Below are 17901 nucleotides of genomic sequence, written 5' to 3'. Positions count from 1 at the left end.
GTTCCAATTAGAGTCGACGTGTGGACATGAGGAACCATTGCTTCAGAAGGGAACATTAACAACACTTCCACCTCCCTATCAGGGACAGTCCCCGGGAGACGAAAACAAACGGGTAGGAAAACAACGCTCAGCTCAAACTGACTGGACTGTCGTGAGACGGAGATCCTCATGTCACGCAGGCGCTGGGAAATAAACAATCCAGCCTTGCATGCACATTACCCGCCCACACACAGCCCTAAACTGTTTTCTGAAAAATACACACATCGGCGTCTCTGGCAATGAGGCTTAATGGGCATCTAGCGGTGGATCCTGCAATCAAAGTCTGGAACCTTCGGGTTAAAGATGGCGAGCTGAGGCCGACTGAGTCGGGAAAGTTTGCTGCTGTAGCGGTCCACCTGATGATGATGATGATGATGATGATGTACTAACTCACCTGCGGCGCCCTCCTCTTCCTCCCTCAGCACATTGTTGTCATCTGCATCCTGGTCGTCCTCCGCTGCCTTCCTGGAGCCGTCCTTCACCGGCACCACCGTGAAGCTGGTGGGCATTTTTACACCATGTGTTTTCACTCAGAGCCTCCTGTTTGTCACAGTCTTATCTGCGTCTCTCCCCACCCCCCTTCCTCCCCCCTCTCTGCTCCGCGGCTCCTCTTTCTTCTCCTCCTCCGTCCAGCAGCTGTCACTCCTCTCCTCTTTTTACCTCCGGCTCACTTTGTTTGCTCTCTTGGCGTCCCGCTCGACTTTCCTCCTTCCCCGAGCAGACGCCCAGCCGTACTTCTGAGTTTCTCTTCCTACCGCTACAGTTGGGCTGTCCACCCATGTGACCCCGACCCCCACCGCACCGACCAGCCAAATAAGGAAGAGCGGGGTCTGCCCCGCCCAATGGGAGCTACACACACACATACACACACACACACACACACCCAGAAAGCATGACAAGCGCTATCAGTGTGTGTGTGAGCGTGTGTGTAGACGGCTTTTTCCTCCGCCCGAGGGTCGATGCTCCACACAGGAATGTTGCTCCGTCTCACAGCCAGAAGAGCCGGAAACTTCCGCTTGTGTTCAAACACTGCAGACCTGCTTCATTCAAGAAATAATCTCTCACACACACCGACACACACACACACTCGTATACATTTCCTGACTTCCTCTGCGGTGTTATTTGACCCTGCGTGCAGACGAGTGTGGGCTCTCTGAACACGCCCTCATGCAGAGGGTTACATCCACTTCTGCTTCTCATTCATCATCATCATCATCATCATCATCATCGATGTAATGTGGCGACTAAACGAGACTAAAAGAGGGAAGAGAGCGGTGAAGGAGGGACAATTTCAGACTTGGCAACACATCAGATGGTCAAAGGAAAACATTGGAGCTGTTCATAGACTTTTTGCTGGTTTTGGGAAGCGGCGGAGCATTCCCTCTTCCTTTACCGTCTGTAAACACTGTGAACATTGCTGCTGCCTGAGGGAAGATCCTCGCTGCTCAGGATCCAGCCAAACTTTCCTGCTGGTGAAATGTAGAGAGGCACCAACACTCGTTGGTCTCATCCTCTCACCACTAACGGGATTTGACTTGGATACTTCTAATAACCAGAACTCTGAAACAGTTTTTTTTTTAAAGCTAATGGAGAAAAAAAATTCAACAACAAAAAAAAAAACAGCTCCCAGTCCAGATCTTGAAGAGCTGTCAGCTATAGAAGGAAATACTCTTTACACATTTTTGATGATTCTGCAGCCATAATATCTGAATAAATCCCGGTCACTGCTTCTTTTATATCATAAAATAAATGCTGGTACATAAAAGACCCTTATCGCTAGCCAAAGGTTGAAGATCGTAAAGATCACAGACTTGTGAAATCTTCTCATATGTCCCTCAAAACAAAGGAAACGGGAGAAAAGTGTTGAAGAGCACACCCCTGCTGGGTCGCGCTTCCTCCTGGGCAGATTCCTTTGCTGCTCACATTCAAATCCAGCAGCGGTGCCGAGCGTCAACAGAAACAATGAGGGATTTCCTCGGGGAATGAGTGCACTCGCAGTGACCCCAAGTATCATGTGTCCCGCTAAACCACCCCACCTCATGTGTGATGGGAAGTGAGGGGTGATGTCATGGTGCTGAAGCTCCAGAGGACGACCCACCCAGATCATGCGCTGCTGCCCCGACCTCGTCTTCACTTCCCCCAAAATGACGCCATTACAGATCAATACTGTGGAGGGAAGGGGCGGGGCAGGAAACGGGAGGGGGAGGGGTGAGAGGGCGAGAGACTCTGGCCCCGTTTACACGACAACATTTCAAATGAAAACACATCGTGTTGTCATTTGTTTCCGAAAAGTTTCATATTTACACTTTAAGATTTTGAAAAAAAAATGTCTGTTTCCACAGAAACGGCAGAAACACTGAAAATGATGTAGTTTCTTGTTTGGGCCCCTAGTTGGCGCTATTGGTTGTTTTGTAATGAAAGCACACACACACACACACACACACACACACACACACACACACACACACACACACACACACACACACACACACACACACACACACACACACACACACACACACACACACACACACCAATGAGCTCTAAACATTAACACCAGGAGAACACGGACATTCTAGTGGACAGACCACCAAGTTGGATTGTTATTATGGTGACTGTCAAAATAAAAGTACCAGGTCCAGGGGAATATGGAGTCATTGTTCTGATTGGCCAGCTACTGAGCATGTGCAAAAAAACTATTTACAACAGCCGTGGCGTGCAGGATCAGTAGCAGCATTTCCGCCGCCAACAAGGAGATGGAGCATTTTTGAAAAGTTCTATCTTTGGAACCGTTTTTAAAAAGTTGTGTTTTCAGTGAACGAACCCCAAAATGCAAATAAAGCGTTTTGCCTCGACATGTTGCTGTGTAAACAGGCTCTCAAGGACTCGGGGTGAGCCTCCATCTTCTGCTGAACTCTCTCTGAAACTCAAAACTTTATTCACTATCTCAACCTGACGACTTCGCAGACGTTTTGCTGGAACTGTGAAATAACCCGGGCCTCCGCGAGACGGCTCTTTCCCTATAAACAGCTTTTATTGCAGTTGACGGGCTGTGCTGGTCTGTCTGCAGCAGAAACTCAGACCTTTTCCATTACATAACGGGCCACAACTCTGGTCCGCAAAGCTTTCAGTGCAACACCTCGCAGTTCCAGTAAGAGGGTGTGGCTGTAAATATGCTGCTGGATCCAGGCTGCATGCAGATCTAACTGTGAGGTAATGCAGGGGTAGTTCGGAAGGAAGCCACAAAGTCTACCGTAGCATCAATACTGTGATCGGTAGGAGCCTATTCCAGAAACAAAGGCGGGACTCATCTGCTGGCTGGATGAACAGTCATGTAACCTTCTGCTGATTAAGTGGCCACACAGAGGAGCTGCTGGATCCAGGAGCACAACGTCCCCTTTGTGAGGGAATTCACCGCAATACATGACGAGCTGTGATACAAGACTGACTGAGTACGACACGACTTCACTCTACAGTCAAGCAGACGCAAGCAGGAGAATCTCTGTGGTACACAGGGTCTGAAGGACTGCAGGATGTAGGAACTGTTCTCAAACGAAAATGCAAAACACATTTCAATAAATGGGACGTATATAGATAAAACATTAAATCCATAAATGAGGTGGTCTTGTATAAAAACGTTGCGACTGTAAGAGAATGTTCTGATCACCTGAGAAGTTCTGGGAATCAAACTGACCCCGAGATCGCTCAGCGCTTCATGACCGAGAGAAACGACGCGAGAAGACTCCCAGATGTAACGTACGTGTTTTCTCCAGGTTTGTGGGGACTTGTTCTGATGTTTACTGAGACCTTCGAAAGCACGACTCCAAACTGTTGTGGATCCTGTTTGGACACAGGTTCTTTGATTCTCTGTAAACTTGCATTCTTTGTTTTTCTTCTTGTACAAAGTGCTGAGTAATGCACTGATGGATTTCTGGGTGTGTCTGCACACAACAAACCAATAGTTGAAGTGTTCTGAACTTTTCCTTCTTGGGCTCACATTTCTGAAGCTAAAATAAACTTATTGATTTGTGTGGAGGGGGTGGGGTGGGGGGTGGGGCTGGATCAGAACGAACAGCAGGCTGAGGTCAGTGATGAGGAGAGCAGCTCTATCTGCTGCTACACAATCTCTCCACAGGCTTCATCCTGATGATTTCACTTGATATTGTCGTTATCTGTTAAAACTCCAACTGTTGTTTAGGGATGCACCGATACCACTGTTTTTAAAGGACTACAAGTACTGACCTTTAGCAACTTGCCAATACTGAATACTGATATTGGCATTTAAAATGCCATGAAGTCTAATTCATCCTCTCATATACTGAGCTCCGTTGTTCTCAGCAGTGGTTAAAGCGACCAGCCTCAGATCTCCGTTCCATCACCGGTGTGTTCAGGAGCTCCTCAGCAGCCCACTCAATCCCTCTACAGGACACTGCAGCGACGGCAGCTTCAGCTCAGGCCTTCTAAAAAACACACATCTGATAAAAAATGAGTGGCAGCTTGAGCCATTCTACTGTGTGAGACGGCGTCAGTCAAACAGGAGGATCCTCAGGACTCGTCTCTTTACTCTGAACATTCCGTCTCTATTTTTATCTGTTGAATGCAAATAAAACTGTGGGTCAAGGTTTGAGCTGCGCTTCCACAGACATGAGTTCAGGTACCACTAACACTCTGACTCCCCCTGGTGATCACAAGTGGGAAGTGCAGCTGTTTGTTTTACTATTTACATGTTATCTCTCCTGCAGGATTAACACTGAACCGTGTCCTGACATGGTGGAAATAATGAAATCAGACTTTCCGGATGTGTGTTTCTGAAGTGATGAGCAGAGTTGCTTAAGCACGTGGTCTGGCTCGGCCTCACCTCTCAGGTAGCAGCACACTCGCCTGCCATTCATGCGTTAAACACTGCGTTCGTCCCCTCTGGCTCAGGTGACACTTTCATTGAGGCCCGAGGCGGTTCACAGCTGAGGGAAACGTGTGTGTGTGTGTGTGTGTGTGTGTTTTAACACACAAGTTGCTTTCAAAAGGAACTGGGGGAGTATAACACTTTCTTACGTCTTTACACAAAAGAGGCAGGAGCGCAAACCAATTGTAACCAAGAATTTCAAGTCTTTGTATGAGTTCAATTCTAAACATGTAGCCAACAGCCAAACCTGTAGCCGCCAACTAGCTCTAACATGTAGCCGCCAGCTAAACCTGTAGCCGCCAGCTAACTCTAAACATGTAGCCAACAGCTAAACCTGTAGCCGCCAGCTAACTCTAAACATGTAGCCAACAGCTAAACCTGTAGCCGCCAACTGGCTCTAACATGTAGCCGCCAGCTAAACCTGTAGCCGCCAGCTAACTCTAAACATGTAGCCAACAGCTCAACCTGTAGCCACCAACTAGCTCTAAACATGTAGCCAACAGCTAAACCTGTAGCCGCCAGCTAACTCTAAACATGTAGCTGCCAGCTAACTCTAAACCTGTAGCCACCAGCTAAACCCGTAGCAACCAGCTAAACACATAGCCACTCGCTAATGCTAAACATGTAGCCACCAGCTAAACATGTAGCTGCCTGCAAACTCGAAACATGTAGCCGCCAGCTAAACATGTGGCTGTCAGCTAAACATATAGCCACAAGCTAAACATGAAGCCACCTGCTAAGCATGTAGCTACCCGCTAAATACCAACTAAACATGTAGCGGCCAACTAATGCTAAATTTCTAGTTGTGTTGATGTAACTTATGAGAAGTGACTGAAAATACACTGAGACATACCACCTGTGACCACTAGAAGTCGCTCTTTGACAACAGAAAACTTCTCACTACTGTATTTGACCGACAGGTCACAAAAAAAAAGTGTCTCCAAAGAAAACACTCAGAAGGTCAGGAGGCTACTGGTGGGCTAAAATTGCCAGAAGGTTCTGGAACAGCAGCTGTTGGACCACGATTATCAACGGTTACATCTGGACATGAGAAACAAACGTGAATTGTATTTTTACTCTTGACGCATTTGTAATGTGTTGTACTGTACTGATGTTCCACCGAGTGGATTTAGCAACAAAACCACAGGCTGTCTCTTTTGTCGGATCACTTCCTCTTTGTAGCGTCAGTCACGAGCGGGGTGACAAACGACTGAAGCATCCACTGTCCGAGCACCATTTGCCAGCGAGGGGGGGGCGGGGTCGAGGAGATTATCTCCGGCTCTTCATTCAGACACGGGCAGAACATGATCTTCACGCCTACACTTTTCAGACATCCGATCTCCAACCGCGCCTCCTCAAGCTGCCCGTCAAACCCGCGACATTAAAACATCTCAATCAGATAAACATCAGGTTCTCGATGCTTCTCTACCACCTCAGATCCAAGTTCTGCTCTCCCAATGCTTCACTCTGATTGGATATGACAAAGGCAGTGGGGTCAAAATGACTCACAGAGCTGGAAAAACCTGTGACGGCCACTTCCAAATGCAGAAAAGCCTGTCGGAACAACACGTGCTGTGTTTCTATGACGTGTGGTCGGGATCGGTGCTGTTATCAGTCTGAGCTGAGCATCGTCTGTATGAAGCCACCGGCAGCTGTAGGTCATGTACTGAGCCTCAGGAGGGATAAAACCAGATTACACTACTGTCTGCTCGATCGGATACATCCCAATCAAGGTTGAAACAAACCAAGCTACACATTTAAAAAAAAAACTAAAAACACAATTTGTCAACTTAACACCTTAAAACAAAGAAGACTGAGGCCCTGTTTACATGACGACAATGTTCAAATGAAAAGGGAAAACTTTCGTTGTGTTTTGGGTTTCTGTCTCCACGACAGCGGTGCTCAGGGTCACTGAAAATGGAACTTTTTGCAAACAGCTCCCAAGGTTGAAATTTTTGAAAATGCTGCGACTGTCGTGTAAACCAGCGAAAAACAAGACTTTCTGGAAATGCTCGGGCCGACGTGCTGCTACTGGTCATGCCACCACGGCCATAGTAAATAATTCTTCCAGAGTGTCATGACTCCATATTCTCCTGGGACTTGGTACTTTTATTTTGACAGTCACCGTGATAACAATCCAACTTGGTCGTCTGGTGATCATTGTTAATGTTTAGAGCCCATTGTTCTCTGCTGCATGTGTGTGTGCTTTCATTACTGAAACTAACAACAGCACCCATTAGTGGCCAAACATGCTAACTACATCATTTTCAATGTTTTTGTTTCCGTGTAAAAACTTTGTTTTCAGAACATTTGCCGTGTAAACGCAAAACTTTCCAGAAAAGATAAAACAACGCATTTTCACTTGAAATAGTCACGTAAACGTGGCCTAAATATGATTTAAGAAGGATTTGTGTATCTTAAAAAACTAAACAAAAACAAGAACCAAACTTCACTGTATCAGTTAAACAAGTTCGTCTGTGGAACCTTAGAGTTCAAACCTGAGCTGCTGAGTCAACAAAAAAAACACAATCATATTGAAGTCTGAATTAAACTCATGATATATAAATCCCGTGTCCCCCCCCCCTCTGGACCCTCTCATGGGGATTCTTTTTTTTTTTTAAACCAGCTGTTGCAGCCCAAAGCTGTGAACCATTTGTCCATGTTCATGTGGAAACAATAACAGCTGGGGCATTCATCAGGCGTTTGAGGAATGGAGGTCACTTCAGAGCCCAATACAGTGATAAAGAAACTTAGACTTCTGTTTCAGGTAGGAACTTGCAGTAAAAATGACTCTTCTGGTTGGTTTTAAATGATGCTGCCTGTATAATAATAATATTTTTTTACTTATAGGGGTCTTTCAAGGAAGTCAAGGTCACTTTCATTTAAAACAAATAGACTTCAGTTTGTTTGCATGTTGCATAAGATAAACTGATCAAAGGTTTCTTCGGGAGGCTACAACGCTATGCTGATCTCTTTCGGACGAGAACTTCTGCTTCCAGTGACCGTGAACACGGGCCTTTACAACGACATAAACCTTTGGAGCACGTCCCGACGGCATCCAGCTCACAGGTGCAATGTTGTGTTCACTTCTGTCATGAAAGAGAGAGAGAGAAAAAAAAAAAAAGAAGAGCAGCGGCTGCACTGGGGAGCTGCGAGGCCTGCGGAGGTGATGACTGCAGCCGGAGTTATTTTTAAAAACAGACAGGCCGCTCCAGACGGCGGTCGCTCAACACTTCAGTTTGTCATAGAACGTTATCTGCGCGGCCATTCAGGGCTGAGAGTGGAGGGAAAACTACGGCGATGTAGGTTTGGTAAAGACGTGGTGATGGTTGGAGGCCGTTCCTCCAGGTCAGGAAGGAGTAAAAATGTATAGATCAAGTTATCGACAAACGCAAAGTGAACTGACCACAAACATACAGCCTGTAAGACGAGAGCTGATCGTGGGAAACGCCAGAATCAAGAGAGACTCCAACAAAGCGATTCGACGGCCTCCTGCACACACGCGCCCGTCCGAGCGTTGCGTGTAAACGGGGAGCCGCAGCAGATATAGCGGATGCCAGGGCCCAGTTGGCGTCCATGTGCTGACTGCTGGGCTCCAAATAAAGACGCGGGCGGCACATGACACCCGAGGTACGTGCCTTTTTAAACATGAATGCAACGCGCTCGGGCATGCACACAAAACGCTGGGCGACGGGGAGATTCTGGACACTTCACACACTTCAAATTCACTGCACCATTAATGAAAGAAGAAAAAACAAACTCAAATATGATCACAACTATATTTCTGATCATCACCTACTGTGAGACGATTGAAACAAACCTACTGACACGTGACATTGTGAAACTAAAAATGAGGATCTTGGTGCCACAATGTTCTCAAAACTACTGAAGATATCGTGACTTTTACATCTTGACGAAGTACAAAGAAAACACAAAGAAACACCAAAAATCGAAGTTCATGTGCTTCAGAAGGTTTGTATGCGCCAATTCAACAGTGTACAACAACAAAGTAAATCACATTGGCACAGCTGAACACAGAATAGCCTAAATATTGTATATATTACTACTGTTGCTATTATGTGTATTTTGGCCCCATCTTGATTGTTTATATTTTTCTATTTGTAAATTATACATATATATCTACCCAATAATATATACATAGTCTGTTTCTCTGTGTGTAACTATATTGTCTTTATTATTTTGAGCAATGTTAAACGGCTGCAGTGAAGACCGAATATCCCCACGTGGGATTAATAAAGTCTGAAGTACGAATATTAAAAGCTGCATTAATCTGCACAGAATGGATCGAGACAAACAGGAAGTTGCCACACACAACACACAGGAAGTCAGGTCAGTAGATGGACAATCAGAACAAAGTTTCCTCCGTGGTGTCATGACTCCCAGTCCATATTCTCCTGGGACCTGGTACTTTTATTTTGACAGCCAGTGTAATAACAATACAAATTGGTAGTTTTATTTTGACAGTCACCGTAATAACGATCCAACTTGGTACTTTTATTTTGACAGTCAGCATAATAACAATCCAACTTGGTAGTTTTATTTTGACAGTCACCATAATAACAATCCAACTTGGTACTTTTATTTTGACAGTCACCATAATAACAATCCAAATCGGTAGTTTTATTTTGACAGTCAGCGTAATAACAATCCAACTTGGTAGTTTTATTTTGACAGTCACCATAATAACAATCCAACTTGGTAGTTTTATTTTGACAGTCACCGTAATAACAATCCAAATTGGTAGTTTTATTTTGACAGTCACCATAATAACAATCCAACTTGGTAGTTTTATTTTGACAGTCACCGTAATAACAATGCAACTTGGTAGTTTTATTTTGACAGTCACCGTAATAATCTAACTTGGTGGTCTGTCCACTAGAATATTCTCCTGTTAATGTTTAGAACTTATTGTTCTCTGCTGTGTGTATGTGTGTGTGCTTTCAGTACTAAAACTAACAACAGCACCAACTAGTGGACTAACATGCTGACGACATCGTTTTCAGCTCGTCTATTTCCATGTAATGTTTTAGAACGCTGCAGTGTAAATGTGGACCGTGTGAAAACGTTGTTGTGTAAATGAAGATGAAATATTTAGATTTAACATGTAACATTATTTCACTTTATCAATGAAACTTTGCCAAACCTTATAGCGACAGGCCAGAAACCCACCGCACAAAAACACAAGACAAACAATGAAAACAAAGACGGTAGGTTCTCCACATCACACACTAGAACCTAACGGGAGAGCAGGAGCTGTGTTTACATGGACAGATCTAATGGGGATGGGATGAATGGGATGTTATTCCTGGTGTAAATACACCGGCACATTAATCTCATCACTCCCTCCATTAAACACAAAACTCTCCAGCCCAATAAATCTGATCAAAGTGTGACCATGTAAACAAAACTATCTGCTGCTGCTGCTGAGAACTCGGCCAGAGAGGAACTGGACTGGAGTCGGACCACACACTTTTTGTACTCCACACTAGTGAACTCATTCCCACGGCGTTTTTGTGGCTATTTTTGTTGGCGGGGCTGAAGTTTCTTCATGGCTGTAACAGCGTCTGTGCTGAGGCTCATCGTAGTGAGGTAAGAGCTTCCTCTCAGCACACACACACACACACACACACACACACACACACACACACACACACACACACACACACACACACACACACACACACACACACACACACACACACACACACACACACACACACACACACACACACACACACACACACACACACACACACACACACACACAAGTGCCCATGTGTGAAATGTCAGGACTCTGAGCGACAGTCTCACTCCGCATTAGGTTTAAATCCGACACCTTTTAAGAACACTCTGGAACCTCATTTATCTTTCGCTGCCTGTTTAATCCCTCATAAATCCACATGTAATCTTAGTTTTCCACAGCGTGCGGCAGCCTGTCACCAAATCAGCCGTGATGTAATCGCGGTATCTCAGGCCGACGCGACTCTGCTGGGCATCAGAAAAACCCACGGAACATTTTGGCCTCCGTCACACGACAACGTCCCCAAGCGAATCTTTTTTTTTTTGACCTTTGCACAGCAACACTCCGAAAACGACGTAGTTCTTATGTTGATCCACTAGTTGGTGCCGTCCGTTGTTTGTTGTAATGAAACCCCACACACCAGAAGAACTCACTTTGGTGACGGGGCGCATGACCAGTCGCAGCGCTTCTGTTCAGGACGGAGTCCAAACTTTTCGCCCGTTTACACGTCAACAGAGTTTTTTTTTTTTGAAAAGTTCCACCATCGGTAACTGTCGCATTTTTACTTGGAATCGTTGGCGTGTAAACGAGCCAGAATAGAACAGACCTATTTGATCAATCCCAGAGGGATCTACTTGACCTTACGCTGTACGTAAACTGTGCTTGCTATGAATTCCTTTTATTTGCTCGAAAACAGCCTCAGAGAGTACATTTGTACACGGCAGTGATTTCTTCACCAGGGCTGCTTCCTCTTCACAGAGTCTGTTACTTCATCGCCTCATGAACAAGTTTGAGGAGAGAAAGCAGAGCTTTACTTTCACATGCATTGTGTCTGATCATGTACCGAGTCTCCTGAGCTCAGAATAAAGACCCCTTTTATTTAAACTCATGAGTCAAAGGGGGGGGGGGGGGGGGGGGGGGGGCATCCACAATCAACAGGGCCTCTTTCTAAAATAAGAATACTCTCAAAGAAATATTTTAAACACCAAAGGAAGTTTTAGGGCCACTGAAGAAAAAAAAAAATTTGGAGGCTAAAAAAAAAAAAAAAAAAACCTTTGAGGCCTCAGAAAAAGTCGAAAATTAAAGTCGAGATTTTTTTTTTTTCAAGTTGAAATAAAAAGTCTGTCCGTCCACATGCCAGCGTGTGACTGTTTCCTCAAAATGTTTATCAGGCGGTTTAATGAAGTGATGAAAAGAAGCTTCAGGACAGAATGGAGCTCATAAACACGGAGCAGTTATCATCAGTATCAGGACCAGAAGAGACAGAGCAGACTGCTGCCTGGTTCTGTAGAGGAACAGTTATCATCAGTATCAGGAGCAGAAGAGACAGAGCAGCCTGCTGCCTGGTTCTGTAGAGGAACAGTTATCATCAGTATCAGGACCAGAAGAGACAGAGCAGCTGCTGCCTGGTTCTGTAGAGGAACACAGTTATCATCAGTATCAGGAGCAGAAGAGACAGAGCAGCTGCTGCCTGGTTCTGTAGAGGAGCAGTTATCATCAGTATCAGGACCAGAAGAGACAGAGCAGCTGCTGCCTGGTTCTGTAGAGGAACAGTTATCATCAGTATCAGGACCAGAAGAGACAGAGCAGCCTGCTGCCTGGTTCTGTAGAGGAGCAGTTATCATCAGTATCAGGAGCAGAAGAGACAGAGCAGCTGCTGCCTGGTTCTGTAGAGGAAGTTCGTCGAGTCCGAAGGACAAAGACACGGATCCCGGGCTGTTTATTTAAATGTTCTTATTAATCAAGGAAATCCTGTGTAAAATCACACGTCCATCAGCAGTAAGCAACCCGATATAGTCAGAATTAAGTGATTTAATGTGAATTCACATCTCCGGGCAAATGATGAGGGACGGACAGACGTCTCTCCGTGAGAAAAAAAAAATCTCGACTTTGATTTTCGACTTTTTCTGAAACCACGAAGGTTTTTTTTTTTTTAGCCTCCGAATTAGTTTTTTCTTCAGTGGCCCTAATACTCTTCCGTAAAACGGCACCACGGATCGATTGGAACATGACGAACGTCACCGAAGCAGGAACAAAGAAAACAGACGTTAATGAGAATATATTTAAGTGACAAATGACTCGAGTCCAGTTTCCATTATCCAGTCACGAAACTCATTCAGCCCAAAATCTACCGCCGGCATTTCAAGGTACCTGTTCCTCCCCCCAGCAGCAGAAACCCGAGGTATTCATCTCAGAGGTTCCGTAACGACGCGAAGGTTGTTTCCTCCGACATCCGACGAACAGAACACATGTAGGCGGTTTCTTTAATAATCCCTTCATCTGGGATGATCTATTGCCTCCTTTCTACTTGTGGGATGTTTATCGGATCCTGCTGGGTGCCTGTTTACACCACGACGGTGCTCGGAGTCACTAAAAGCACAACTTTTTGAAAACAGCTCCCACGGCAGCAGTTAAACAAAGTTACCAAAAACGTCTTGGATTTGTTGGGTTTTGATTCCTCTGAAAACGTGTCCTGAAATTACTTTGTTGTATTTGGCGCTATAATAAATGAGAGTTGAATTAAACTGACCACCATTGTCATGTAGACAGACACTCAAAACACAATGAAATCACTTGAAATTCTCAAACCGAATAGTTCACCTGTAAACAGCAAAATTTAAAGCAGATTATCAGAACAGTATCTCAGGCAAAATTGGATGGAAATGAAATTCAAGGCAGCTCGAGTCTTTAAAAACCTCTCCTGCAGTTAGATGTGTGGTTGTCCCAGATGCATTCTGTCACATGAAGGAAACAGCGACAGTAGAGCAGAAGCTGACACCTCCTCGTTGGTCGTCTATCTTTACACACAAACACACGCAGCGACTGTGGTGTGCTGGACACAATGAACACGAGTGAGGCTGCAGGAGGAACCCTTCCTCAGGGGTCAAAGAAAGAAAGGAGAGCTCCACACGTTTGTTGATAGATGCTCACGCGCGCGCTCTCATGATCTCCGCCATTGTTCGATTGAGAGGAACTAACACAGCGATCAGCGTCTCAGTAACTGGATCTGATTTGTACAGAAACTTTATCTCTTTTCACACGAGGGAGTCGTGGGGGGAAACATTTTCACGGCTCTGCAGCTCGGTGCCGTTTACATGACAACGTGTCAGAATGCATTGTTTTGAAATCTGTGTTTGTTTTCATTGTTTCAGCTGTTGTGGTGTAAACCAGGTTCAGTTGGGCCACTAGTTGGTGCTGTTTTCGGTTTTTCGTTATGAAACCACACACACACACACACACACACACACACACACACACACACACACACACACACACACACACACACACACACACACACACACACACACACACACACACACACACACACACACACACACACACACACACACACACACACACACACACACACACACACACACACATTCCAGTGGACAGACCACCAAGTTGGATTGTTATTAAGGTGACTGTCAAAATAAAACTACCAAGTTGGATTGTTATTAAGGTGACTGTCAAAATAAAACTACCAAGTTGGATTGTTATTAAGGTGACTGTCAAAATAAAACTACCAAGTTGGATTGTTATTAAGGTGACTGTCAAAATAAAACTACCAAGTTGGATTGTTATTAAGGTGACTGTCAAAATAAAACACCAAGTTGGATTGTTATTAAGGTGACTGTCAAAATAAAACTACCAAGTTGGATTGTTATTAAGGTGACTGTCAAAATAAAACTACCAAGTTGGATTGTTATTAAGGTGACTGTCAAAATAAAACCACCAAGTTGGATTGTTATTACGGTGACTGTCAAAATAAAACTACCAAGTTGGATTGTTATTAAGGTGACTGTCAAAATAAAACTACCAAGTTGGATCGTTATTAAGGTGACTGTCAAAATAAAACCACCAAGTTGGATCGTTATTAAGGTGACTGTCAAAATAAAACAACCAAGTTGGATCGTTATTAAGGTGACTGTCAAAATAAAACTACCAAGTTGGATCGTTATTAAGGTGACTGTCAAAATAAAACTACCAAGTTGGATCGTTATTAAGGTGACTGTCAAAATAAAACTACCAAGTTGGATCGTTATTAAGGTGACTGTCAAAATAAAACTACCAAGTTGGATTGTTATTAAGGTGACTGTCAAAATAAAACCACCAAGTTGGATTGTTATTACGGTGACTGTCAAAATAAAACTACCAAGTTGGATTGTTATTAAGGTGACTGTCAAAATAAAACTACCAAGTTGGATCGTTATTAAGGTGACTGTCAAAATAAAACTACCAAGTTGGATTATTACAGGAACTGTCAAAATAAAAGTACCAAGTACAGGAGAATATGGACTGGGAGTCATGACACCACGGAGGAAACTTTGTTCTGATTGGCTCTACTGAGCATGTGCAGAACTACTGGTTACTACGGCCATGGTGCACATTCTTCTGTCTCCTCGGGATGGAGCCAGAGCGTTTCCAGAATGTGTCGTTTCCTGCCGTCTCCGTGGAGATGGCGTCGGAGCATTCTTCAAAAGTTCCACCTGTGGATCTGTCCTTAAAAACGTACATTTTCTGTGGCTCGTAAATATGCCGGAGTCCTTCAACACGCCTGCGAGTCCTTTCAGATTTATTCTGAAAATACAAGTTCAACACCTCTGTGAGTCAGTCGGAGCTACAGATGAGGATCCAGCCGTGGTGGGATGCATGCTGCGTCACGCATCATTCATTCCTCATTTCTTTCCGATGAGTGTCAACCTCCAGTTCTGAGGCGGCACATTGATTCTGGTGTGTCGATAGACGACACTCCTCTAAATCAGCATCGACGGCATCAAAGGGTGAGAGAAGGACTTGTTAACAACGTAGCATCTTGTCCTGGCCCCGGGCCAGGCGGACATTTTTTTGCCGGACCTAAAATAACACGCCGCTGCACTGTGTCAATAGCAACTCTGTAACTCTGCCACCACGAGCTGAGCGCCAACCACCAGCGGGATCTCGTTAAAATATTCCATCTGGAGTTCCCTTTCACCCACAACAAGTGGAGGCGACACGTTTCCCCACTGTACTTTATTAAAACCCACTGAAAGCAGCTCCCGCCTGAGCAGACCTGCGTGCGCACGGCCGATCACCAATCATCACGCATGCTGCGTCAGCTACACACTGTAATTCAGCGTGGACAGATTGTGAGATGATTATTCCAGCCGGCCCGTTGCTATAGGAGCATTTTGTTTGCCAGTAAGTGGAGGCAGGGGGGGGGGGGGGGGGGGGGGGGGGGGGGGGGGGGGAACGCACCGCGGCACGGCCACGGCCTTGTTGTGCATCAGCTCCAACGTGTCTTAGTAACTGCAGTCCCCGCGGAGCGCCGGTCACACAGGTACCTTCAACTTTGATCAGACATTTCAGCCGTGACACTGAAGCACACCTGTCCAAATCTGAAACTGATCCAGAGCCGTTGTTTTGGATCATATCAGACCAGGGATGCACCGATACCACTTTATTGAAGGGCGACTACTAACCTCTACCGATATCAGTAATTATTAAATGCCATAAAGTCACCTCCAACAGTGTAGAGTAGGCATACCACAGAGCGTAACGTCTAGCTACACCACATATAAAACAGACCAGATTTCATAGACATGCCAAAGGCCTTCAGGGTCCTTTTATTTAAATAATACAAAATACAGTGGGACAACACCTTGTCGTCAATCATCCACACAAGTCCAGTGAGGAATTCATCCGATCTTTACACGCTTTAACTGTATGATATTGGAAAAACATGCAAATATGATGGAGCATAACAGTGCTTTCTCAGTTCATTGATTTAATGTGGGTTTAAATTAGCTTTATCTTCAGGCGTTTTTATTTCCCCCAGATGTGTAATCCTGTCATTTTCAATTTGCAGAGCATAAATTTATCTCAACTGAATCTTGAATATGTATATGAAATAAAATAGAAATGTTTTAATAATTAAAGTATTGTAATAATTGACAATTTGGATTAAATGTTAATTATTTGAATTGGCAAATACTGTATATACATGTTAAAAATCGTGGGAAAATATTGTGTTAAATATCGTATTAAAAACCATGATATATGTGTGTTGAATACCGTGAATATATATTGTGTTTAATATCGTGACACATATTAGTTTAATACCATGATAAATATTATGTTGAATGTTGTGATGAACGCTGTTGGGTATCGTGTTAAATGACATAAATATCATGATAAATATGCTGGAAGTGTTAAAATGTGATTTTGACACGTTTGTGGTTTCGGTATTTCAATAAGCTGGAAGCTCACTGGGCTTTTCCCTGGAAGCAGTTTAGTGATTTTATACTAATGTCAGCGGAGGCTTTATTTACAGTTTTGTGTTTTGGGGGTCGTGCCGCTCGGTTCGGAGGAGCTGACTGTCCGCACTTAATTGACTCATAACGGCTCCAGTTAATCGGTTTATCCGGGATCAATGCGATAAGAAGTGGGACATGGAGACAGTCTCACCGTACTTAATGGGCTCCCTGTTGTACTCCAGGATGGGTACCACTGCGTCAGGGTCCTGCGGTCCGACCACCGGGTCCTCCGCCGGGTCGTGCCCGGGGTCCGCCGCCTGCTCCGCGGGGCTCTCGCCGCCGGCTCCCCCTCCTCCGCCGGGGTCGGGCTCAAGCCCCTCCGAGTGCTCCCCGACCCGTCCTCCTCCTCCTCCGCTGTCCACGGGGACGACCACGAACCTTTCCCCCATGCCCGGTGTGCTTCAGTGGGAGTTACGGCTCTTCGAAAGCGGAGCGCCGCGGCGTGTCGTCCGGTCCCGCTACACTCCGGCTCGGCGGCTCCCCTCCGGCTCCCATCAGGGGATTGATTACACCCCCCCCCGAGGGGCCGCCCCCGCTCCACGCTCATTGGTCCGGAGCCTCCAGGAGCGGCGCTAATCAAAGTCAGACAGCCAATCAGATGGTCTGGAACCTTCCGATTAACTTTTCACATAAATCAACTTTCACGTTTGTCATCAAATGACGAAATATAAATCACTTCCTCAACATGATTAACATTTTGTTTGGAACTATATAGAAAAAAACAAAAGAACAAAAACAGTGTTTTCTGAGCTGCCTAAGAAGAAATCCATGCATTTCTTTTTTTTCTAGGACGTTCACAGGCTGCCTGATTGTTATAAAACTCACACAAGGACCGAAGTACATGTTTCTGTGGTAGTACTGTCTTTTTGTACTTTGAACAGCATATCAAGACCAAACCTAAA

The 17901-nt window shown here is 45.0% G+C and overlaps 1 protein-coding gene across 3 annotated transcripts in view; it reads right to left on the bottom strand.

Annotated features, from left to right (window-relative positions):
* Positions 1–17474, bottom strand: part of slc12a7b (solute carrier family 12 member 7b) — a 54655-nt gene extending 37181 nt beyond the window's left edge. For 2 of the 3 annotated variants that reach the window (XM_080489192.1, XM_080489193.1), the window contains exon 1: positions 17151–17474. In XM_080489192.1, coding sequence (XP_080345318.1) covers positions 17151–17388 — 238 coding nt within the window. In that variant the 5' untranslated portion in view covers positions 17389–17474. Of the gene's footprint in view, positions 1–433; positions 840–17150 lie in introns of those variants that run through there. The other variant, XM_080489194.1, reaches the window with a different exon arrangement.
* Between the last annotated feature and the right edge of the window lie 427 nt (positions 17475–17901).

The sequence above is a fragment of the Lipophrys pholis genome (assembly GCF_963383615.2).
Source record: "Lipophrys pholis genome assembly, chromosome: 20".
Taxonomy (NCBI): Eukaryota; Metazoa; Chordata; class Actinopteri; order Blenniiformes; family Blenniidae; genus Lipophrys; species Lipophrys pholis.
This window is presented reverse-complemented; position numbering and strand designations above follow the sequence as displayed.